This window comes from Rosa chinensis, chromosome 2 (assembly GCF_002994745.2).
Source record: "Rosa chinensis cultivar Old Blush chromosome 2, RchiOBHm-V2, whole genome shotgun sequence".
NCBI classification, from domain to species: domain Eukaryota; kingdom Viridiplantae; phylum Streptophyta; class Magnoliopsida; order Rosales; family Rosaceae; genus Rosa; species Rosa chinensis.
The window spans coordinates 70,118,647-70,142,698 of NC_037089.1; the positions used below are offsets into that span (position 1 = coordinate 70,118,647).

At 36.6% G+C, this 24,052-nt stretch overlaps 2 protein-coding genes and 2 long non-coding RNA genes across 7 annotated transcripts; 1 reads left to right on the plus strand and 3 right to left on the minus strand.

Moving 5' to 3' along the window:
* Positions 1-1,916: 1,916 nt before the first annotated feature.
* Positions 1,917-4,099, plus strand: LOC112190725. The gene is made up of 3 exons (XR_002932556.2): positions 1,917-1,957; positions 2,081-2,139; positions 3,827-4,099. It is a non-coding gene; the product is annotated as an uncharacterized LOC112190725 (long non-coding RNA).
* A 1,700-nt stretch (positions 4,100-5,799) lies between these two features.
* On the minus strand, positions 5,800-6,447 carry LOC121051888 (serine protease SPPA, chloroplastic-like). Its single transcript, XM_040515481.1, has 3 exons — positions 6,435-6,447; positions 6,195-6,338; positions 5,800-6,021 (listed from the first exon to the last, which is right to left on the minus strand). Exons 1-3 carry the CDS (start codon positions 6,438-6,440, stop codon positions 5,932-5,934), a joined length of 240 nt encoding a protein of 79 aa, XP_040371415.1. The 5' UTR covers positions 6,441-6,447; the 3' UTR covers positions 5,800-5,931.
* An 8-nt stretch (positions 6,448-6,455) lies between these two features.
* LOC112190723 lies at positions 6,456-7,137 on the minus strand. The gene is made up of 3 exons (XR_002932551.2): positions 7,018-7,137; positions 6,623-6,727; positions 6,456-6,526 (listed from the first exon to the last, which is right to left on the minus strand). It is a non-coding gene; the product is annotated as an uncharacterized LOC112190723 (long non-coding RNA).
* Positions 7,138-15,192: 8,055 nt separating this feature from the next.
* On the minus strand, positions 15,193-22,375 carry LOC112188017 (wall-associated receptor kinase-like 8). Of its 4 annotated transcripts, none has more exons than XM_024327028.2 (4): positions 21,691-22,245; positions 21,221-21,564; positions 20,470-20,586; positions 15,193-16,701 (listed from the first exon to the last, which is right to left on the minus strand). In XM_024327028.2, the coding sequence occupies exons 1-4, from the start codon at positions 22,197-22,199 to the stop codon at positions 15,482-15,484; spliced, it is 2,190 nt and encodes a 729-aa protein (XP_024182796.1). In that variant the 5' UTR covers positions 22,200-22,245; the 3' UTR covers positions 15,193-15,481. The 4 variants fall into 4 exon arrangements, with proteins under 4 accessions (XP_024182796.1, XP_040371619.1, XP_024182794.1 ...); XM_040515685.1 differs by adding an exon at positions 22,254-22,375 and having other exon boundaries at positions 15,208-16,701; positions 21,221-22,176; XM_024327026.2 differs by adding an exon at positions 22,291-22,367 and having other exon boundaries at positions 15,208-16,701; positions 21,221-22,176.
* Between the last annotated feature and the right edge of the window lie 1,677 nt (positions 22,376-24,052).

The following is a 24,052-nucleotide window of genomic DNA, read 5'->3' on the forward strand; positions in this document are numbered from 1 at the left end:
TTCATTCAGACGACAGTTTTTCAAAGTATCCATTATCTATTTTACATTCAGACGATAGTTTTTATTTTTGGGTCATTATGACTATTGTGCACATACGACAGTTTTTTTATAGTTATTGTTGTCCTAATAGAATGATTTAATGCATTGTATATGCTGGAACTGAAATAAAAAATGATCAAAGTAAGAGTAGCTGATCAATATATAGAAGAAATTGTTATAATCCAAATCATGCAACAAGTAGATTGTGCAAAGTAAAATCTTTCATCCATAAAAGGAGTGCATCTAATACTACTCTCCTAGCAATACACATCCAGAAATTTACTTAAGGAGTCTAGCTTGGCAAGCTTTGCCGCTCTCATGGCATCATTGGAGTCTAGCTTTGCAAGCTTCCAAGCACTAATACGAATAGGCCTTTTAGGAGCTTTTTGATGTCTTTCACTACTAGAATAACTTAATCACACAACAGCCATCAGACGACACATGAGTTTTTTCTGTCGTCTGAGTTAGTCAGACGACAGATTTTTTAAACCTGTCATCTCATCTCTACTCATCCAACACATGATCCTTTCGTAAATTTGAGAGATTTCAGACAACACTAACAATGATATCTGTTGTCTGAATAATGGAAAAAAAAAAACAATCATTAATTTATATTTATTTTTTTCCCCTCTCAAAACACCCAAAACCTTTCCGCCAAAAAAAAAAACACCCAAACCCTAGCAGTAAACCCAAGTTCCCTCCCTTAGCTAAAAATTTGGGTCAAACTCTCCCTCCCAAATTGCTCTCGGCCTCCCTCCGACTCACCATCGCTCTCACCCTCAATCACCATCGCTCTCGGTCTCCCTCCAACTCACCATCGCTCTCACCCTTAATCCCCCTCACCCTCTCAACCTCACCGACCCTAGCTCTCCACCTCGCTCTCACTCGATCTCAGCGGGTTTTTCTTACTTCAAGCTCTGATACAACAAGGCCCAGCATAAGACATCTAGATACTGGCCAACATAAACCCTAACTTTCTCTTCCGGTGAATTGAAGAACTGGTTCCCTTGGCTGGGTTTGAGTGTTTGCAGGCACGAGGTTTGTTTTTCACTTTTCTGATTTTTGTTTTGTGTTCATTTTTGATTTTGATATCATACTCAATAGCAAGTGTAGAGAACGATTTTAATTAGAAAAATTGATTTTTTTTTTGTTGGGATTGATTGCTTTTGGTATGTGGATTGAGCTTAATAAAATTGATTTTTTTTTGTTTGGTGAATTTTGGGGGTCGGATTGTGTTTTATCTACATTTGCTTTGTTTTGGTAGTGCAAACAATTTCTTGCTGGTCTACTTGAGCGCGGTAGACTTACACAGCAACAATTAATGGACAGAGCCAATCAGAAATCCAAATCAAATAGTAGTCAAGGTATTGCTTTAATGTTTGACCTATTTGATATCGGAAAATGATGAATTCTATAGTGTTCTTTTGTGGGAAGGAAAAGAGAATTTAATGGGATGTTGTGATTAAATGTACTTTTTTTGTGTGCTCTCCATGCCTATACATGCTATTTTCTATTGGGGATAGTAAGTACTGTTTCTGGGTTTTCTTTCTGCAGTTCAGAATGCTGCTCAAGATAACTTTGTTAGACTTGTGACTGCTTGTTAAATTTGTTTTGGCTTTTACATTTTCCTTATTTGTTCTGACTTTGCTGTGTCCAGAATTATCTGCAGAGAACTTGCTGACAACTACTGCTTTTACCAACCTCAATATGATTCATTGCAAGGAGCATGGGAATGGGCACGTAAGACCTTAATGGACCATGCTTCGGATAAGCGAGAACATATTTACACGTCAGTATATTAGTTGTCCTTTGTTGCTATATGTTGATTGTTGTTTCTGAAGTGATAATGGTTATGAAGTGTGTAAAATTTCTAAATTGCAGGAGGGAGTAATTGGAGAAGGCACAAACTGCTGATCCTGTAAGTTAACTGAGCTTCTACTTCATAAAGCTTATGTATTTGCGTGTCTCCTCTGTTGTATATTAGGTTGTCTGCTGTATCATTTTCTTATCACCTTCTGTTTCTTCTTCTCCTGATTTTCAGCTCTGGAATGCCTCCCAATGTGAGATGGTTCATTACGGGAAGATGCATGGTTTTATGCAGTAAGGAACTATTCTCTGTCAGGTTAAATGGTTTACTACTCTGATCAGAGTTTTCTTGTTTCTAATATTTAAATTCTCATAGAATATCCTTTGAGTATTATGGTCCCAGTTTGCTTGTCCCAGTTAAGCAGTTCTTCTATTTGCTGAGCATGGCATCACATAGTGCTTGCATTGATGACTAGAGTTTCATTAAGATCTAATCAGTATGCATGTTGCTTGTTTCACATGCCAATGTCATGCTGTTGGTTCTATTTAGTATTTAATGTCAGGAGAGCAAGTTTAAGTTATTGTTTCATCTGCAGGATGTATTGGGCAAAAAAGATCCTTGAGTGGACAAGAGGACAAAACTAAAATTTTATGTTCTGTCTCTCTATTGACGTAGTTGTATGAGCTCTTGGGCTGTCTGGGTTATAACTCATTCCATTCAAGTGTTTGTCTTGTGTTTTCATGTTATGCATAATATCTGTCTTGTACTAGTGCATTTGAAGAGAGACAAAGAGTTGGTTATTCAAATCACTAACAGTTTCAAATATAGACATGGTGTTTTGATTGAATTTTGATTACATGCCAAAAGTATTATGTTGGCCACACCTAAGATTGAAGCTGAATAACGAATACTTTGACAGAAATGATTTGAAAATCATTTCTTCATTAATTCATACTAGAACCAGATGATCACAGTTCACTAGCCATCACCACCTAAATTCAGTGCAACAAAGTCCAGTTTTATTATATATCTTATGCTCTAATAAGTTGAATTCTTGTTTTTTCTTTTTGAAAATTGAATTATTGATCTTGATACTTGTTGGTGCATAACAACAAGTCAGTCCAGACCTCTATGGTGACAGCAACACGATGTCAATATACTTGTCTGGAAGGTAAAATCATATTAGTTGCTACTTCCAGTTAGGTTTTTATTTGGACTGCAACTTGGTGAGGCACAAGAAGTTGTTATGGGTTATTTAGTACTATGGACTGAACCCTTACTTTTAGGACAACTTGGTGAGGCACAAGGAAGTTATTATGGGTTTAGTTCAGTTCATAGGGCTGTGAGTCTTGTGAATTTCTGCAGTAATTACTTTCTGGAGCTCTCTTGCCTTCATCTTTTACAGTTAGGTGAGTCTTGATCACTCTAGTTTTGTCTAGTTATTAGTGGACTCCCCAAGTTATTTCCAAATGACACTATAAGCTTACTTGCATAACCAATATTTTAAAAGTAGTTTTACAATAAACTGAATTGCCTCTCTGTAGTTAGTTGATAGAAAGCCATATAAGGCTTCTTATATTGATTATGGTCTATAAGCTATCAGTACAGTTGTAGGCTTGCACATTAATATTATACTTATATACCGTGTACCCATGTAAGATGGTGTGCTGTTACAGAGAAATTTTAAGTCACTTTGCATTGTATTCTTAGCAATTTGTATGAAATTATGTGGCTCCCCTTGAAATGGTGATTGGGCCATTTTATACAATAAACCAATAAAATGTACGGATGCTTAATTTTCTTTGGAAGTTCATACTTGTACCATTGGAAACATTTTTTTGCAATTTATTGGTATAGAGTTATGCCATCTTATGTGTGCAAATCCTTTCCACTGAACTCAGTTTACATTAGATGTTGCTCAAGTATCACTTAATTATTCTACAATATAGTTACTATTGAACAAGTGTTTTGTTTTTGCAGGAAGTACTTTCTCTTTAACCCACACTGGGTGGTCAGAACTAAGTGGGAAAAGTTTGTGGTTAAAACATATATGTAAGATTTGTGTTGGTACTTCTTGGAGACCTATTTTGTTATTTCAGTTCAAAGTTTGTGGTTACGTTTTGGTTGGACATGAATAGCTAGTACTTTGAATTGATATGTAAGAAATAGCTAGTACTTTGAATTGATATATATGTAAGAAATACTTCATACAATTGGGTACCCTATTTGTAGTTTCGGTGTGTTTGGGCAATGTATGACAATGATGTGCTAGTAAATGACATTTGAACTAATTTGTATTTCATATTTGCCTATTTCCAGAAATCAGTTGTGCTTATTCAATTCAAACAACATATATAAGGCTATTAATTGTGGTAGTGCAATATCATCAGACAACACATAAATTTACGAACTCATAATATCTATTGTCTGAGGAACATTCAGACAACAATTTTAATAAAGGAGACATTGTGTGCAATTCCTTGCAACGACATAACCAAACTATCACTGATGTCTGAGTTTCATTCAAGATAACACATGAATCCAACACATTGTTATCTTAATGGAGTTTCAGACAACATTATCATCCAGCAACATGTTATCTTAAATGAACTTCAGACAACAGAAACAAAAATTATGTGTTGTCTGAGGTTCATTCAAGACAACAGATGCATCCAGCACATTGTTATCTTAAATGCTTTCAGACAACATTTACATCTAGAACCTGTTATCTTAAATACATTTCAGACAACAGAAAAAAAATATGTGTAGTCTGAGGTTCATTTCAGACAACAACACATATTGTTGTTGTTGGAGATTCATCACACACAACACAACATTCAGGAAATAGTTGTCCTAAAGTAATTTCACTCAACACCAAAATAACAAGCTGTTGTCTAAGGCAACACACTTTAGATTTTGGATAAATTCAGATAATAAATATTTACTTATATGTGTTGTGTGACTGAGAAACAGACAACTGTTATCGACAGTTGTCTGAATGAAGTCAATCAGACATCAGACTACTAGACAACAGTAGGTTTTTCATTCAGACAACAGTCGTTCGACAGTTGTCTGATTAACTTTGTGGTATAGTGTTTCTGTAGTTCTAGCTGCATCTGGATCAATAGTATAGCTTTGCAAGCTTTGCTGCTCACCCGATACTACCAACACCTACTATATACAAGACAAAGATAAATCATTTAGTTCAGCATTTTAGAGTATTTGATTTACTAAATCATTTAAGGGAATCTCCTATTTTGAGATATCACATAATTACCTAGTCTAGTACTCAGATAACAAAAGTATCACAAGCCTCTCAAGATGCTAGACCAAATTACTGCACCCCTACTATTCTATATATATGCGTTGAACCATGAAATAAAGTGAATGGTCAATCACATCTATAGAAACTTGCAATTAGATTAATTAATTATGAATGTAACCGCTTTGTGTGTATAAATGCAAATAATGTGCAAAGTTTCTTGCATTGGAGTAAAAACAAAATTTATCAATTCCTAAACTAGTTCGATTTGCATAGGTTCCTGATTAAAGACAAATCTAAATTTCATAAAAACTATCACACCTGATTTTCAAAAACAGCTCTCAGGAACTCAGACTTCACATTGAATGCTGGAAGCTTTTCTCAGAACATCAGCATTGCTTTCAGACTATTAATATAATTTGCTTGCTTGCTTTCAGACTATTAATATTTCTCCGACCTGCACACAACAACCCTCCATAGGATTAGAGTGTAGCTCTAGTTTCCTCAACTTGTCACATTTCCACTAGTTAAAAAATACCAAGTTCAATATATATTATGAATCTAGGAGATCACTGGCTTGCATAGTCACTTGAGGGATTTTAATAAAATTCAGAAGGAGCCCAAGAATCATAGGCATAACAAAAAAGGAAAAAAATGACTATAAATTCCTAATCAGATGAGATGAAAGGACGCATACTTACGTCAGTTAATATCCCCACTATATTCTTTAAAGCACCTGCTCCAATTTGCAGACCTATATATATACTGCATGGCCATACCAAAATTTCTTGAGCCTGCTACCCATTGAATTTCTTGGTCATACCTAGAAAGCAACTCCCTCCAGAGTACTCCCTACACCACTTAAAAGTTTTGGCAGTGAAGGGGATGGTCTTGCAAGTTCCACTAGTGTAACCTGGAATAAGTGGAAAAACCAATCAAATAACTTTTTACAGAAACACACTGACAAGTACATGTAAAAAACACAAGATCATAACACAAAAGAAACTATGAAGCGAACTTGCTGCATTAACTCATTATTATCTCTAGCATATGCCTAGCCACTGAAATAAGATTTTTGTCACCAACCTTTGTGTCTTGTGGTATATTTGCCTTGAGCTTTGCTATTGCAACAACCTGAGAAAGTCCACCAATAGCATTAACTAAATCCCTTGAAGCTGAATCTTTACCTGCCCAAACTCTCCCTTGTGCAACTTCCTCCATTTTATCTATCTGGCAACGTAACAAAAGGGATATATTTAAATTCCAGGTAGAACAGAGCGAAAAGAAAGTGACTAAAACTAGAATGAAGATTCAATTGGAACATACAGTCATTGATTTGGAAGAATTAAGCTGCCTTGTCCTGAAATTGCTTATACGAATTATGTGCAGACTTAGCAAAGAGTTCAGCTTCCTCTAGTCTGAATTAGGAAGGAAAAAGAGAATTAATAATTCTATCTCTTTGCAGGATTACAAAAGAGATCACACAAAACAGAGTATGCAACAAGACAATGTACTTAAAGGGTCGTTGTTCAGCTGCAAGAACCTCTGCAAATTCCCCCTTGATATGATTTCCTTGTCAAAGCCAATCTTCTTATACAGTTTTCCCAGGTTAAACTTACCTACAAATAGAAAACTATATGACAACTGACCACTTACAAAATTTAAAGGTCTTATCTGAATACCAAATGAAAGGGTATATGAAGACTTTTAATGGCTAACAGATAAAAAAGACCACACGAGTATTACAAATATCTATTATGCATTTAGATGTGTCTGTCCCTGTGCTTTTACCAAGGTAAATATACGTCACGTTGATAATATCCAATCAACTTCCTCTTTTAATAGTCCTACCCCTACCAACTTTGTTTTTTTTTTTCAAGTCAATTATATAAAATATATTTAAATTCACCTGTGACAACTCCAATGGAACTAGTTAAGGTTAAATTTTCTGCAACAATGGCATCTGCTGCCATTGCCATATAGTATCCTCCACTTGCTGCCATGTCAGACATTGATGCGATGTCCAGTTTTGATGCAGCCAAAAGTTTGATTTCCCTCCACATCTTGAAATCATGAAGTCATGAGGGTAACCAGACATAGACAAATCGACAATTCTTCAGTCCAACAGTTTTTGACAACATATAAGCAAATTATATAATTTAGGATCACATATGTTATGATAATATATACTAGCACTTACAAATCAGAAGCAATGGCATCACCACCGGGGCATGTCAAGCAAGATAATCAATATTACTTAAATGCTTCCTGTATATCATCACATAAAGAGGGGGGAAAAAACTTTCAAGAACAACCACTCCCCTGATGACTGTCACATCAAATTTCAACAACTGAACAACATGATCATATCAGATTAGCCAAAAACCAAATCTCAAAGCACCTCTTGTAGAAGAAATTATGTCCAGCCAGTTCCCATATATGTTATCGAGCAATGCTGTCAGCATCTCACAATTTTCTTCGGACATGGTCGTAGCGCAAGTTGCTCACCAACACTTTCGTATTTACTAATCCTCTCCACTTGTGGCTCAACTCCAGTTTTCTTAAGAACACCTGGAAAACAAAATCTCATGCAAACCTCAATTAGTAAGTGATTTCAGTCATCAGTATCCAGACAAAACCTTAACATTCATATTTCGAAAGTTAATATATAAATTGGGAGAAGAATACCAGAGAAACTAACCTCTTACAAACGATGCCTGAACACTGGTGGATATTGCAAGACCCTCCCCTTCACTGCCATAATTTCTTGGCCATACCTGGAAAGCAACTCAAGGCTCTCATTGGAGACCACCATTCTCTTGAGCCTAATACCCATTGAATTTCTTGACAGAATCACAACTAAAAACCCAAATTAACTTCAATGTTCCAAAAATAGACTGCAAATTAACGTAAACCAAAAGGCAGAAAATACCAAACTAGCAGCAAGGAATCCAGTGCTAAGCAGAAGGAGTAGCTAAAATTTCTATCGAATACCATCGAAACCTTCGTAGTTACCTTCCTGGCCCCAATTTTGACATTTTTTCCTTCAATCTCAAATCCACATCTCTAATGTTCGAATCCAATACTGAAACCACAAAATTCAAATCCCAGTTACCCATAGCTGAATTTCATAATACAATAACTTACCAAAAAGTGGTCTCAACCTTAATCGCAATCAAAATCCTGAAGCCTCTCGAAAATCGACGCAAATCCTAACCCTAATTAATCGAACTCCAATTTTGAAGCCCAGGAAGTCTGACGTCTTCTCTCTCCGATTCAACTCTAGGTTTGCTTTCAAACTTGGTAAGCCCTGAACCCTCTGTACTTGCTTTCAAAGTTGTAACCACCGACGAAAGAAACAACCACCATCGCCGAAAGATCTGAAGAACACTAGAAGCTACGCAGTTGGTTTTCTTCCCTTCGCTATTTCCCAGATCGAATAACCTAGCTAGAGGGAGAGATGGTTTTGGTTGGGGTTTGTCGAAGAGAAAGAGCTTTGATTGGGGTTTGTCGAAGAAGAGAGAGGGTTTAGGAGAGTGAGGTTTTGGTTTTGGAGAGACGCTGTTGAGAGAGTGAGGAGCTTTTGCGTTTTGGTTTTGAGTCTCTGTCGAGAGAGGGTGAGGCCCTGTCGAGAGAGTGGGGAGGGCTTTGGGTTTTTCATTACGTTTTTGCTCAAGTGTAGGGTTTCAAGCCCGGCCTATATCAATTTCGACAAGTCCTATCAATTTGGACAAAGACTCACACAATGGGATTTTATAAAAATGTGGTCTGAATGCAGCCATTTTAATTTGGGGTTTGTCTCCTATCAATTCGACTTCCCTCTTAGGGGAGTTGGAAAAAAATGGTGATGGAAAATCTCCCTCCCTTATGTCAAACATATTAGTCAGACCGCAGTTTTATTATTTCTCGTTGTATGATCAATACATGTTGGGGGAAAATTTGGAGTTTGAGCTGGGTTTCGGCACCACTTACATGGTGGGAAACTTGCCGCTCAATTTTTTAAGCGTCACACAACGGGTTTTTTCTTAAACGCCGTCTGAACTAATTCACAAGTCCATATCAGACGACAAATTTTGTAAAAACGACATCTGAAAAAATAAAAATCAATCAGACGACAGAAAATTATGATGCGTCGTGTGAGAGGCGTCGTCTGATTGAATTTTTGTAGTAGTGTAAATCAAAGAAGAGAACCAACTCAATTAATCATTTAGACTGTTTGTAATGTTTGGCTAAATTTAAATCTTATGAATGCCTTTAACAGGGAAACAAGTGTTGGATTGGGGAACTAGGAAACGAATTGCCTTGGGAGCTGCAAGAGGATTGTTATACCTTCATGAACAGTGTGACCCGAAAATTATCCACAAGGATGTGAAGGTAGCAAATGTACTTCTTGATGACTACTGTGAAGCCATGGTCTGAGATTTTGATTTGGCAAAGCTTTTGGATCACCAAGTGTTCTGTGGTTAAGTGAAATATTGCTAAATCGCAATTTTTGATGTACAGACGAACTAATTGTTTTAAATTCAAGGAATAAAAGAAAAGTCTGGAATGAAAATTGGTGTATTTTCTTTTATTCAGTTTTAATTTTTTTTTTTTTTTAATTTTTTTAAAACTAAATGCAAGGAATGATATGCAAGGAATTCTCCTTGTATATTAGTTAACCATAGTTAACCTCAGGTGTTCAATTCCTTGCATTTGAGATGAACAATTCCTTGCATTTGTGAACTCAAATGCAAAGAATTTTCAAGTCTTTGTATTTGCTCTTTTGCAAGGACCCAAATGCAAGGAATATTCCTTGTATTTGAGTTAATGCAAGGAATTTCTAGCTTTTTACAAGGAAAAAATTCCTTGCAAAAGGCCATTTTTCTTGTAGTGCATCCAAAGCAACCCTCTTTCTGAAGCTCAGACCCTTCTGAGTCTGATCCACAAGCAGCCCCAACATCGTGGAACACCATTTTCACTTGGACGGCAAGGTCTTAGTTGGGGAGGGCCCTAATTGCTTCCATTTTTGAACCAAAGATTAGTCGTAGAAACCAATTTAGGGATTTTGATAAAAGCAGAGTTTCTGCTGAATCCCTAAATTGATGCGTAATAGAGGGTCACATGAGGAAGATAACAACATTTGAGCGGTTTAAATGACTTGCTAGCCTGCAAAAAAAGAACCGCCACTTGTTTCAAGGGATTCAGAAAAGCGTAAATTGCACTTTACACCCCTCAGACAGGGAGGTTTACCAATTTGCCAACCTATCAACTGTAAAATAGAATAACGTCTTTGAGATCTACTTGTCTCTCATGATTTCTTTTTTAAATGTCTCTTGAAAATTTTCAATTAGGTATATACATGATTTATTATAGTTATTGTGTCATAAAATTTCCATTCATTAATAATTGTGAAACGGTGATGAAGAAAGGACAAAAACAAAACCGTCATCACCTACGCTAAATACGAAACGTCATTTTCAATTTCGATAGCATGAAATCTTAATTACAAGATGTTGGGTCTCTCCACTCTTCCACTCTTTATCAAAATACCAGGTACTTTTGGACTAAGCTCTAATCTCTTCACAAAATTTCAAAAATAGTGACTAATAACGCAATTTTATGAGATTCTTTCTTTCTTTTTTGGGAAAATTTCGCAAACAGTACACCAAATAAAGGCCACTAATAATTCTTATACATAAAGTTTCAAACCAAACATTTCGGTACACGAAATCTGAAACTCGACCCAGTATCAATACACGACGTCAATTTTTGACACAAAAATGTCAATTATGCCCTCAGTTCTTTTTTTTTTAATAATTTTTTTTTCCTTCGTTTATAAATGACTCGAGTCATTTTTTTTCTGTTATGCGAGGTGAGGAAGGCGGCTTTGGAAGTGAGGGAGCGAGCCCGGAAGAAGGAAGAAGAAACGAAGGAAAAAAAATAACAGAAAAAAAAATTATTAAAAAAAAGAACTGAGGGCATAATGGACATTTTGGTGTCAAAAATTGACGTCGTGTACTGATAGTGGGTCGAGTTTCAGATTTCGTGTACCGAAATGTTTGGTTTGAAACTTTGTGTATAAGAATTATTAGTGGTCTTTACTTGGTGTACTGTTTGCGAAATTTACCCTTCTTTTTTTCCCACTTGAACAGTTGAACGCTTGCTTTTGCTTGAGATGGAATTTTTATCTATTTATTTTTTTTATCAAAAAGAAACTTCATTAATAATGAACTTGATAGAATGAGTTCTGGCAACATCTCATACACAAAAATGGCCAATGGATTTCACACTGGAACTCCAAAATGACTGACTAACGGAGCAAAAAAAGGCCTCCACTCAACTACAAACTAAAACTTGCACAACAATTAAAAGGTAAACACAATATGCGCAGGAGCAGTGAATCCTCAACACACAACTTTGTATTGGTGTAGGCCTCATCAACGGGCCGGGCCGGGTTTTATTGTAAATTGAAGGATCCAAGCTCATCCACTTAATGCGGGCCTCGCGGGCTTTTTCGAGGCGAGCCTTGCGGGCTTTATTTACCAATAAATCTTTAAAGATAATATTTTTTATAAACTTATATTTATATATCATACACTCCAAAGAGAAACCTCTATCAACTTAAATAAAATGGGAAAACCGACCGTTGGATGAGATTATTATAATAAATTATGAATGTGGTAAAAAATTTAGCCAATTTCACCATATTTTCGAATCCGATCGAATTGGTCAACTGTCATTACTTGTATGTTTTCTTGGTTGACCGATGGCATGACGACCGCGAAACGTGCTTATTTTTTCACATCATGTCTATAAATATTCCATCGATAGATGTGCATGGACATAAGATAAAAATTTCAATTTTAATTGCAAAAATGTTGACCTATATCAATTTTCCTCCTAAAGTCGTATAACTTGTATATTGCATTTAAATTGTTGAGGTTCATTCTAAAGCAACCATGAAGTGGAAAATGAATTTAGAGAAATCAACCGCTCGATTGAGAGATTGTAATGTTTTATGGTGATTGTAAAAAATTCAGCTAATTTGATTCTCGTTTCGAATTCGATCAATTAGGTCAAATTTAGTTACTCTTATAAACCTATATCTATATATCATACACTCCAAAGAGCAACCCCTATCAATTCAAAGAAAATGGAAAAATGGACCGTTGGATGAGATTATTACAATAAATTATGAGTGTGGTAAAAAATTTAGCCAATTTCACCACATTTTCGAATCCGATCGAATTGGTCAACCGTCGTCACTTGTATGTTTTCTTGGTTGACCGATGGCATGACGACCACGAAACGTGCTTATTTTTTCACATCACGTCTGTAAATATTTCATCGATGGATTTACGTGGACATAAGATAAAAATTTCAATTTTAATTACAAAGATGTTGGCCTATATTAATTTGTCTCCTAAAGTTGTCTGACTTGTATATTGCATTTAAATTGTTGAGGTTCATTCTAAAGCAACCATGAAGTGAAAAATGAATTTAGAGAAATCAACCGCTCGATTGAGAGATTATAATGTTTTATGGTGATTGTAAAAAATTCAGCTAATTTGATTCTCGTTTCGAATTCGATCAACTAGGTCAAATTTAGTTACTCTTATAAACCTATATCTATATATCATACACTCCAAAGAGCAACCCCTATCAATTCAAAGAAAATGGAAAAATGGACCGTTGGATGAGATTATTACAATAAATTATGAGTGCGGTAAAAAATTTAGCCAATTTCACCATATTTTCGAATCCGATCGAGTTGGTCAACCGTCGTCACTTGTATGTTTTCTTGGTTGACCGATGGCATGACGACCGTGAAACGTGCTTATTTTTTCACATCAGGTTTGTAAAGATTCCATCCATGGATGTTCGTGGACATGAGATAAAAAATAAAAATAAAATTTAATTACAAACACATTGGCCTATACCAATTTTCCTCCTAAAATTGTATGACTTATACATTACATTTAAATTGTTGAGGTTCATTATAAAGCAACCATGAAGTGGAAAATGAATTCGGAGAAACCAACCGCTCGATGAAGAGATTGTAATGTTTTATGGTGGTTGTAGAAAATTCAGCCAATTTGGTTCTCGTTTTGAATTCGATCCACTAGGTCAAACTTAGTTACTCTTATAAACTTATATTTATATATCATACACTCCAAAGAGTAACTCCTATCAATTCAAAGAAAATGGAAAAACCGACTGTTGGATGAGTTTATTACAATAAATTATGAGTGTGGTAAAAAATTTAGCTAATTTTACCATATTTTCGAATCCGATCGAATTGGTCAACCGATATGTAGAATATATATATATATATATATATATATATATATGCACTAATGCACATATTCTATATAGAAGTATAAGAACTTCCACACACACACACACACACACACTTATATATATATATATATATATATATCTCTTTCTCTCTCTCTCTCTCTCTCTCTCTATATATATATATATATATATGGGAAAATTTCGCAAACAGTACACAAAGTAAACTAATAATTCTTATACACAAAGTTTCAAACCAAACATTTCAGTACACGAAATCTGAAACTCGACCCACTACAATACACGACGTCAATTTTTGACACCAAAATGTCTATTATGCCATCAGTTCTTTTTTTTTAATAATTTTTTTTTCTGTTATTTTTTTTCTCCTTCGTTTTATCTCTTTCTTCTTCCTTCTTTCGGGCTCACTCCCTCACTCGATCTTTCGCCGTCAGGGACGGCTCTGTTCCTGGCAAGGCCTTCGGCTCCAGGACCTCAATCTGGCTGAGCGGGGCCCACGAGCTTCAGTTCAACAACTGCGAGAGAGCCAAAGAGGCCCAAATCTACGGGATCGAGACCTTGATCTGCATCCCAACTTCCGACGGTGTTCTTGAAATGGGTTCCTCCGATTTGATCAGAGAGAACTAGGGGTTGATCCAGCAAGCCAAGTCGTTGTTCTGATCGGATCAGCCCGACCCGGAAACAAGACCGCTCGAGTTCATCAACCGGAACTTCTCCATTTTTCACATCGGCATCATTGCCGGCGTGCTGGAAGAGGGTCACAACTCATACAATGACGACAAGAAACATGCTTTTGGTTCTAGCAAGAAGAAGAACGGAGCTCCGAACCCAAACCCGGACTTCGCAGATTCCGACTGCCAGATGAAAAGAGCGCCGAAGAAACTGGGCCAGAAACCCGGGCTGGGCCGAGACAGGCCGCTCAACCACGTGGAGGCGGAGCGGCAGCGGTGGGAGAAGCTCACCTCGCAAGGGCGGCGTTGGAAGCGAGGGAGTGAGCCTGGAAGAAGGAAAAAGAAAGAGATAAAAATGAAGGAAAACAAAAATAACAGAAAAAAAATTATTAAAAAAAAAGAATTGAGGGCATAATGGACATTTTGGTGTCAAAAATTGACGTCGTGTATTGATAGTGGGTCGAGTTTCAGATTTCGTGTACTGAAATGTTTGGTTTGAAACTTTGTGTATAAGAATTATTAGTGGCCTTTACTTGGTGTACTGTTTGTGAAATTTTCCCTATATATATATATATATATTTGTGTGTGTGTTTATAAATACACACACACACACACACACACACATATATATATATATATATATAAACACACACACACAGACATATATATATTTGTGTGTGTGTGTGTGTGTGTGTGTATAAACACACACACACAAATATAAATCTATATGTGTGTGTGTGTGTGTGTGTGTGTATTTATAAACACACACACAAATATCTACACACACACACACACACACACACACACACACACACACATATATATATATATATATAATATTTTACTGGCTTTTACGGGTCGGGCAGGGTTTTTGAGGACTTTTTAACTGGCTGGGTCGGGCTTTTAGCCCTCCGGTGGGCTTTTTGATGAGGCCTATATTGGTGCCAATTTTTTCACAAAATCTTATTGCATTGTAATAAAATTTTTGATTTTCAATATCTTCAAGCCTTCAAGTATGATTAATCCCATATAGGTACTGCTACAAATTAAAATCTAATACATTTAGCTTTAGGTGCCTAAATTTAGGTCCTCCACTTCTTTGTATTTTTTTTTCTTATTAATAAAATTTCAAATGAGGGCGTGGAGTTAGCCCTCATTTCGCTTCCTTAAAAAAAAAATTGCAAAGAACTATCCCTAATACAATCTATTCCGAAATTGTCCAACAAAAAACCATTACAAGCATATATAGGTAGACAATTCCTCCAAACTCTAGCAGTAGGATGATGTCTTGTCATTTAAAAGAATATTTCTATTTGATGTCTACAACATACAAAACACAATCAGAATATTACTGCAACAAAAAAACATATTTTCTTGTTTTGGCAAAAACTAAGAAACATTTTCTCATCTTGACTTGAAAGATAATAGTGGGATTTCATGGAATGATGAAACCCGACAAACATCCAAAGCTGATCCTGTTCCTGTTGAACTCGAAGGAATATCCCATGGCTCAACTAATTCAGTTCTAACAAATTCAACCTCTTCATAGTTTTGTTCACCATTAGAAGTCTTTTCTGTCATTTGAATCCCTTCTAGCTCTGATGTGACTTCTCTCATTGTAGGGCGCTTCCTTCCGTTCAAATTCAAACATCTTCTTGCAAGGTTTGCCACTATTACAATATCTGCTTTCGATCCTTCCTTCAAAACTTGAGCATCAACAATTTCAAATAGACGATCTTTGTGCATGGAAAGAATGAAATATGTGGCAAGACTTCTGCCTTCATCCTCAGACCTTAGAAAAGAAATTGGTTTTTGTCCTGTTAAGAGCTCAACAAGAACTACCCCGAAGCTATACACATCACTTTTCTCCGTAAATTGGCTTGACTGAAAGTATTCAGGGTCCAAGTAACCGAATGTGCCATGTACAAGTGATGTGGTCAGGTGAGTTTGGTCAATAGCAATTGATCTCGAAGTTCCAAAGTCAGCAATTTTTGCTCTGTATTTATCATCTAAGAGTATGTTTGTAGACTTGATATCTCTATGATAAATTGGAAAGGAAGCTGCATAGTGTAAGTACGAGAGAGCCCCTGCAATTTCTGTGGCAATTCGTAAGCGCATTTTCCATGTTAGTGTGAAGTCTTCAACTTGCTCTGTGATATACTTGGAAAGGGTTCCATTTGGTATAAATTCATAAACCAAAAGAGGAACTTCTGTCTCTAAACAACAACCCAATAGTTGAACCACATTTCTATGGTTAATTTGGGAAAGAATAACAACCTCATTGATGAATTCTGAAAGTTGGCTTTCATCAACTATTTTAGACTTCTTCACAGCAACAATTTTCCCGTCCTCCAACATGCCTTTGTATACAGTACCTTGACCTCCTTGACCAAGAATTCTATCCACATTAAAATTATCAGTAGACTTCTCTAACTCTTGTGATTTGAACAATTTGATTTTCTCAACATTAACTTCACCTGACGATAATTGCTGTTCTAATAATAAACCACCATTTCGCTTGAAGAACATCTTTTTTCGTTTTATCTCTTTTTTTTTCTTCAGGAATTTGTATCCAAGCCACACACCAATAAGCAACAATAAGAGTCCAAGGCTCGAGCTCAAACCTGCATATTGCATAACTCAGTCACCAAAACGTGCAAAGTCAGATTCAAAGATATATTTTTAGATTGAAACTCCAAAAATAATAGGGGAAATTACTGGTCACACCTTGTACTTTGGGTGCGTCGACAGTTCAGTCCCTAACATCCTAATTTTAACAAAGAACTCCTCATACATTCAAATCTTACACAATTGGATCCAAAATGACTATTTTACCCCTCCCTTCCTTTTTTATTTTATTTTTTTAATCTCTCTGTCTCTTTTAATTCTATTTTACCTCTCACAATGTGAACCAACGCCCTAACTCGACTGGCGCTCCACCGTCAGGCGGCCTCAAGCCGATGCACGGGTTTCATTCTCTTCGTCTCGCCATCGCCGATAGTTCTGTGGCCTTGGATCATCCATGCATCGAACGAGGGAGAAGAATCGACAATCCAAAGCTTGAAATTTTCCGGCGAAGTCTTCTGCAAATTCTAGCGACTCCGGCAGCCGATTTAACTCCATGTAGTATGAATCTTTCTCCCCTTGTCACGCTCTACTTGCTTGTATAAATGGTTTTCGATTTCGAACGGATTCTGATGAATTTGAGTTTTGGGTGATGTCGTAATTTGCTACGATTCCGGTTTCCGACAACCGTCTGGGTGTCTTTAACTCGTTTTTCGTCAGTCACTGTGGTCCTAGAATTGGCTATGTTGAGCTGATTGCCTCCATTTTGGTAATCAGTAGTCATTGACTTGATCAACTTCGGAATGCACGTTTTGTTGTTGTTGTTTATATTATGATCTGGTGTAATATTCAAGCTTCGATTGCTGTTTTGTGTTTCGAAATTGTTGAAGAGGTGGATAGATTAGGATTTGCTTCAACTCGAATTTCTGGCCTGATTTTGATATTGATTTTTTTTTTTAGTTCTGCAGAGGAGGTGAAATTAGTTCATTTCTGTTTTGGCTGTGTTGTAGAGTAGATTTTGCATTTTTACGTCATTCTCTGGTTAATGATGCCACTTTGGGTACTGTTTTGCGATTGTGATGATTGACTGGAGTTGATTATGCAGGGATAGGATCGGTATCCGAGAGCGAGAGAGATAAATTCGGTGACTAACCGTAGTCGAATGCGATTTGGGCCTCGTCTCCTTTTTTTTCTTTTTTTCTTTTTAATAAGGGGGCAGAAAGCTTTAGGTTGGAGTCGAATTCGATTAGTGTTTGGGTTTGGTCTTTGCAGGGTCAGTGCATATCTCCGGATGAGGAGATTAGAGAGAGAGAGAGATAGAGAGACCAAGAGCATGAGAGAGAGATTTAAAAAAAAAAAAGAGGAATGAGGGGTAAAATAGTCATTTTTGACCTAATTGTGTGAAATTTGAATGTCTGAGGAGTTATTTGTTAAAATTAGAATGTTAGGGACTGAACTGTCGACGCACCCAAGGTATAGGGTGTGACCAGTAATTTTCCCAAAATAATATATCTGGACACGAAACTTGAGTGTTTGAAAAAATTTAGAAGGATATTTCAAAGAGAGGAACCAAAAAAAAAGAGGTAAAATTCTTTTATGGTACATGATGTATTGCTAGTTAAACAATTTGGTACCTAGTTAACGAAGCAGACCATTTGGTACTTGGATTTATTTTTTGTACTTACATGAGCATTTGCCAAGCATAATTAGCTATAATGAGTCACGCTCATGCTACCGCTAGCGGTACCAACTCCCACCAACGGAGTGACCTACGAAAACACATCCAAGCGGGCTACCGCCTAAGCCCTGTCTGACCCACATATCACCGCTGACGCGCTACCACGCGCCGCGCCAAGATAGCATCAGAAGATCCAGAAGCTGGGAACTGAAGTATTTGCCAAGCATTTGCCCTCCTTGATTGGGGACTTGGGGGAATTGTATTTACATAAGCATTTGCCAAGCATAATTAGCTATAATGAGCCACACTCATGTTACCGCCAGCGGTACTAACTCCCACCAAAAGAGTGACCTACGGAAACACAGCCAAGCAGGCTACTGCTTGAGCCCCGGCTTACCCCCAGATCACCGCTGACGCGCCGCGCCAAGGTAGCATCAGAAGCTCCAGAAGCTGGAAACTGAAGCATATCAGTCCCACATCGAAAACATGGAAGAGGTCAGCCTCTTCCCCACCTATAAAAGGTTCACTCCTCTCTCCTCATTAATTACTCATTTACTGCTTACCTACTGTTATTTTGTCAACATAAATACATTGACTAACTTAGGCATCGGAGAAGAGAAGACCGCCCAGCGCGGTCTCCCTCTGACGCCCTTGGTATTTTACTTGACAGGTAGCAGAAGTGTTGATTACACCGCAAGTAGCGGTCCGCCCATAGGACCAGCATTAACCAAGGTTTAGTCACCGCTGAATCTTAGACATTAACATTTTTCGTTAGGCAATTTGGTGCTTCACATCCATTTTATTTCTTTACAAGTAAGGGCATGACTGTCATTTCAATCTTATTTTTAGAAGAAGAAAAACAAAAACAAAATTTTAAAAAAACTTCGGACAATCGTTCCGGTTATTATAACTCTTTCAATTATTTGTCATTTTCCAGGTAGTATGGAGAATTAATATAAACTGTATTTAATATTAGTTCATATTTAACAAGAATTGATTAAATTTTATTGTTTTTATATGGAGTTTAATTTTTATTTAATAATAATAAAAATATTTCTATTCAATAAAATGAGTTGAAATCAAAAGAACATTTTCCTGGACCATGAAACCCAAAGACCTGGTACGAAAATCTTGAATGATACTATTTTGTCATTAATATAAAAAATAATTTTGTTTCATTATTTATACAATTAAAATCCGGAACGTGGTACCTAGTAGTGACCCATTGTGGTGGCAGGGAGGTTGGGGGGTTGGGTTGGGCTTTTGGACCGGGTCCAATTCAACCCTAGACTCCTTTGTCTTGCCCAATTGAAATAGGAAGGGGAGGGGGTTGGGCTAAGGGTTTTGGGCCTACTATCTGCTAATTTCCTTTTCTTGCTATTTAGTGGGGTTTTTTCTTGAGTAATTTTATGTTTTATTTATTTATTATAGTTAGTAATTTTCTTTGGTTCTTAATGGACATAATTTTTTGTTTTTTGTTTTGTTTTTTTGTTGTGTGAAAAGGAGAATGACTTACTCATATTAATGAATCAACCGCAACAGTAAAAAACTCGAGATAGTACATCGACTAAAATAGACAAACATAGGCCTATTTCTGAAATGATCCACATACTACTTCATGGACAATAAAGCACAAAGTCTAACTAACAAAAATACCTTTGTCTTAAAAAAAAACATATATGATGCTATCTACCTCTTGTTGAGCATGCAATTGTGGTACAAAAAAGTAAATAACACTTTTAAGAAGTCTTATAGAAGATCTTCAATCAATTAGGCTGGACTAAACTCTTTGGCTGAACTAAACGGGATGGATCACCTTCCCCTAATTAACATAATATTGTTGTTTCTTAATTCAGTTTCAAATTATTAAAAATTAATCTTAATTAATTGTTATATGCTTAATAGACACTGATTATTGTTAAGTTACACATCATTTGCATCAAGTATAATTAAGAAGACTAGACTACTCTTTCAATTAATCTTCTCTTTACGTTTTGATATGTTCACTATATATGTTGGAGGGGAAGATTCAAAATGGAGGACATGAAGAGTATGGACAAATGAATTTGCATGACCACCAAAACTACAAACGCAAGACTACTACTATTTGCATTTACAATTTGAAATATATTTATGAATTATTCTCTACCTGCGGCAAGGATCCATTTAGCTTTTCTCCGGTCGTCCTCACATCGGTACCAACCATACTCGTTCACACACTTGGTGTGGCCAAAGCATGCGAAAGCATCCTGGCATTCATCAATGTCTGAAATAATAGAGGGGACAAAAAAAAAGTTACAAATAATTATTAGGATGAAACTTATTGGTAAGTTATAATTCTAACGTTGTAAAAGTCATTGATTCAATTCTCATTAACATATGTAAGAGTGGGCGGCTAAGAGTTTTAAAAAAAATAGAAAACTTAACTCACAAACAAAACAATAATAAGTTCATTAAAAAAAAAAATCATGTTTTCCACAAACAGTTAATTTTAGTGGCGCAATTTTATTTAATTTATCAAAATAGCAAATTCAACTTTTTTTTAGAATGAAAATGTATCGATCGTTAAATCTATATAATTACTAATTTGATATTTTGGTTACTTTGAAAAATGTTGGATTCATCATTGTCTTCAACAAGCATCTATTCCACTTTGAGATTGATAACGATCTAACTTGCTTATGAGGAAAAAAAAATTATTTTTCAACTTTAAAAACGCAGTACCAAATTTTAAATATACAAACATATGTCAGACCAAAAAATAAAAAATAAAAAATATGCATACACATCACCAAAATTGCAATATTAAAACAGGACCACAGTTGTAGTTTTGTTAAAACACAAGGACTGAAAAATGCATATGATCATTAAAAATAAAAACTGTAAATTTTTGCAATTACCATAACAAGAATCTTCTCCGAGATACGGATTTCCTTCGAAACCACTGCTGCAGGAACAATAAATTTCCGACCAGTTGACTGCAGGCGAAGTGTAAATATAGCAAGACGGGTCCCAAATCGTTGAGAAATTAATGTAGTAATTATACATATTGAGTTGATACTGATGACGATCAACAATGAACTTGTTAAATGAATCAAATTGCCTAGTGTGGTTGTTTATGCTCCAGTCTAGTGCTACAGGAACCTTGGGTATACTCTTCATGGTAGCTGTAATGTCAGAAATTGTTGATGATGAAGTGGTGCTGTTCCCAAACCAATCTTTGTCAACCAGGAAGGCAAACTTACTGCAATTTGTGGTTCTCTCAGATAAGGTAGCATTAATAACAGTGAGGTATGGAGGAATACTAGTCTGACAACAGTTAATACCGATATCGCAACTCAGGTAGTCAGAATCTTGATCACACACTGACCTGCATCCGCCAACAACAAAGTCTGCGGAACTCAACGAGGCAAAGGAATTGCAACTCACTGCAGTGAATATGTTGTAGCTTTGAGAGTAGACGAAAGGGCTGTTCCTTAAATCCGCCGCTTGGCTACTATCATTTCCCTCGCAGAAGAATGTAACGGGGCTGTACACCTGAAGCCTTCCTTCGGTAGATATATTCAGCACCTCCAATTTGGTACGCGTCAAGAAAGGCTTCCCTTTGGTAGATTCGTTGCAGTCGATCTGAAACCATTCGTCATAGTAACAACTTGCATTAGGTCCAATCCCGAAAGGGTACGGGATGATAACATCTCCACACTCCGTTGGGCAATCACCTATTGCCATCTGTAGTGCAGCAGTACTTGCGCGGCATATGGATAACAGCAAAATGAATATCATTTGATGAACAGGAATTTGCATCATCATTAATTCTTCTGGACTAAGCAGATGGAACAAGTATGATCTATAGAAGCTGTAAAGCATATTGACGATCATTAGCAAACTTTATAAAGACAAAATTAAGAGAAATTTCAATTGAACAGTACGTACAATTCAATTAAAATTAAATTGAGATATTTCTTAGCACCTTCTGCTTCAATCGACAGAAGAAAAGGGAAGAAGCCACTGATTCCAAGTTGCCGTAAATATTGACTAAGCTTTCAGCATATGTGGTCCGGATTGAATTAACTACTTAAAGGCCTTTGAAAGAAATTTCAAACAATAAATGGTGTGGTCCACTTGTTCTTTTCATGAATCACGAGTCTATCAGTCGATGAGAGAATATTGCGTCGGGCGGACTGCACGGACACGTGGTGGAGATGACCAATCACTGTCTACCAGGAGAGTGTTTTGGGTATTTTACTTTAAGGAGCATGGGCAGTTTCGAAAAAGATGGAAAATTTCCTTTCATCTGATTGGGTGGCCGTAAAGCCACGTGGTGGGAAAACCCCCACCTCTCAGTTGATGGTACAACAAAGAGTATGGATCTCACATAAAGAAATGAGGATTCCACATGTGAACTTTTCTTTCATGAGAAATTTCAAACAATAAATGGTGTGGTCCACTTGTTCATTTCATGAATTTCGAGTCGATCAGTCGATGGTACAACAAAGAATATGGATCTCACATAGAGAATTAAGGATTCCACGTGGGATCAATACAATATTAGGTGATGTGGAGCTTGTGTGACAATGACGCCTTCACATGTTGGAGTAATCTGATCTGATATCATGATAAAGTGATTTATGTTTCAAATTCAAAACCAATTACAATTGATGAAGTGACCCGAATCTTTATAAACTCATATGCAAGGTCCTATTCTTTTCATGTGAAATCCATACTCTCAACCGAAGAAACTTCAGAGTGGTCTAGTAGTCACTTTTTAAATATTATAATAAAACAAATAAGTACATAACGACAAACTTATATATAAATTAAAGGACACAAATAAAGAAAAAAGCAAGAAGGCAAATTATCTATAATCTAAAGCGCGTGGACTGTTCACTGGGGCGTCACTGTTCATTCGCGTGGCCATTGTTCATTCGAGCCTGAAGTAAATGACTATTTTGCCCTTAATTTTTTCTTAAGTTACATCCCTGCGATTCAGTCTGTTATAAACACCCGCCGACAGTAGAATGCTAGAACTCCAGAAGGTTCAGGTTTTTTTCGCTCTCTCGCTTCTCCTTATCAACTTGACAGTGGAGCAAATATTTAGCAACTGGAGGGTTTGATTAGATACGCGGCAAGGAATATTGATTTCTGTGGCAAAGGGATTGATTTCTGTCTCTAACCTGCATTTGATCACTCGACACGAGGTTGTTGAGCTTCCTCGAAGAGAGACAAAGCTCGAGCTTTCTGGAGATCGGAGGCAAATCCCTAAAGCATAGAGTCGTTGCCCAGTCAATCCAATTGAATCCGATAATTTCAAGCTTGGATTCCAAAGTTTGAACCTTTAATCCGATAATTCTCTCACCTAATTCTTAGGTCTGATTGCATCCGACTCTGAATATTGTCTGGATTCGAGTTCCTCTGGGCTCGGTTATTCTGGGTTTTGTTTAAAGTTGTAGTCTTTGGAGGAAATTGGGGGTTTCGAATTTCTGAAATATTGTCTCGATTCGATTTTTCTGGGCTCGGTTATTGTTATTGTGGGTTTTGTTTAAAGTTGTGATCTTTGGATGGGAACTGGGGGTTTCGGATTTCTGAGTTTTTCCACTGTTTTGTTTGGTGAAATTGGGTTTTGTGTTTGGTTTGTTTGATCTGTGGGTGCTTGGTAGAGTAGTGGCTCTTGCTTGCAATTCATCGTTTTACACCCCTTTTCTTTCTGGATTTCTATGTGTTGGTTGAAAAGA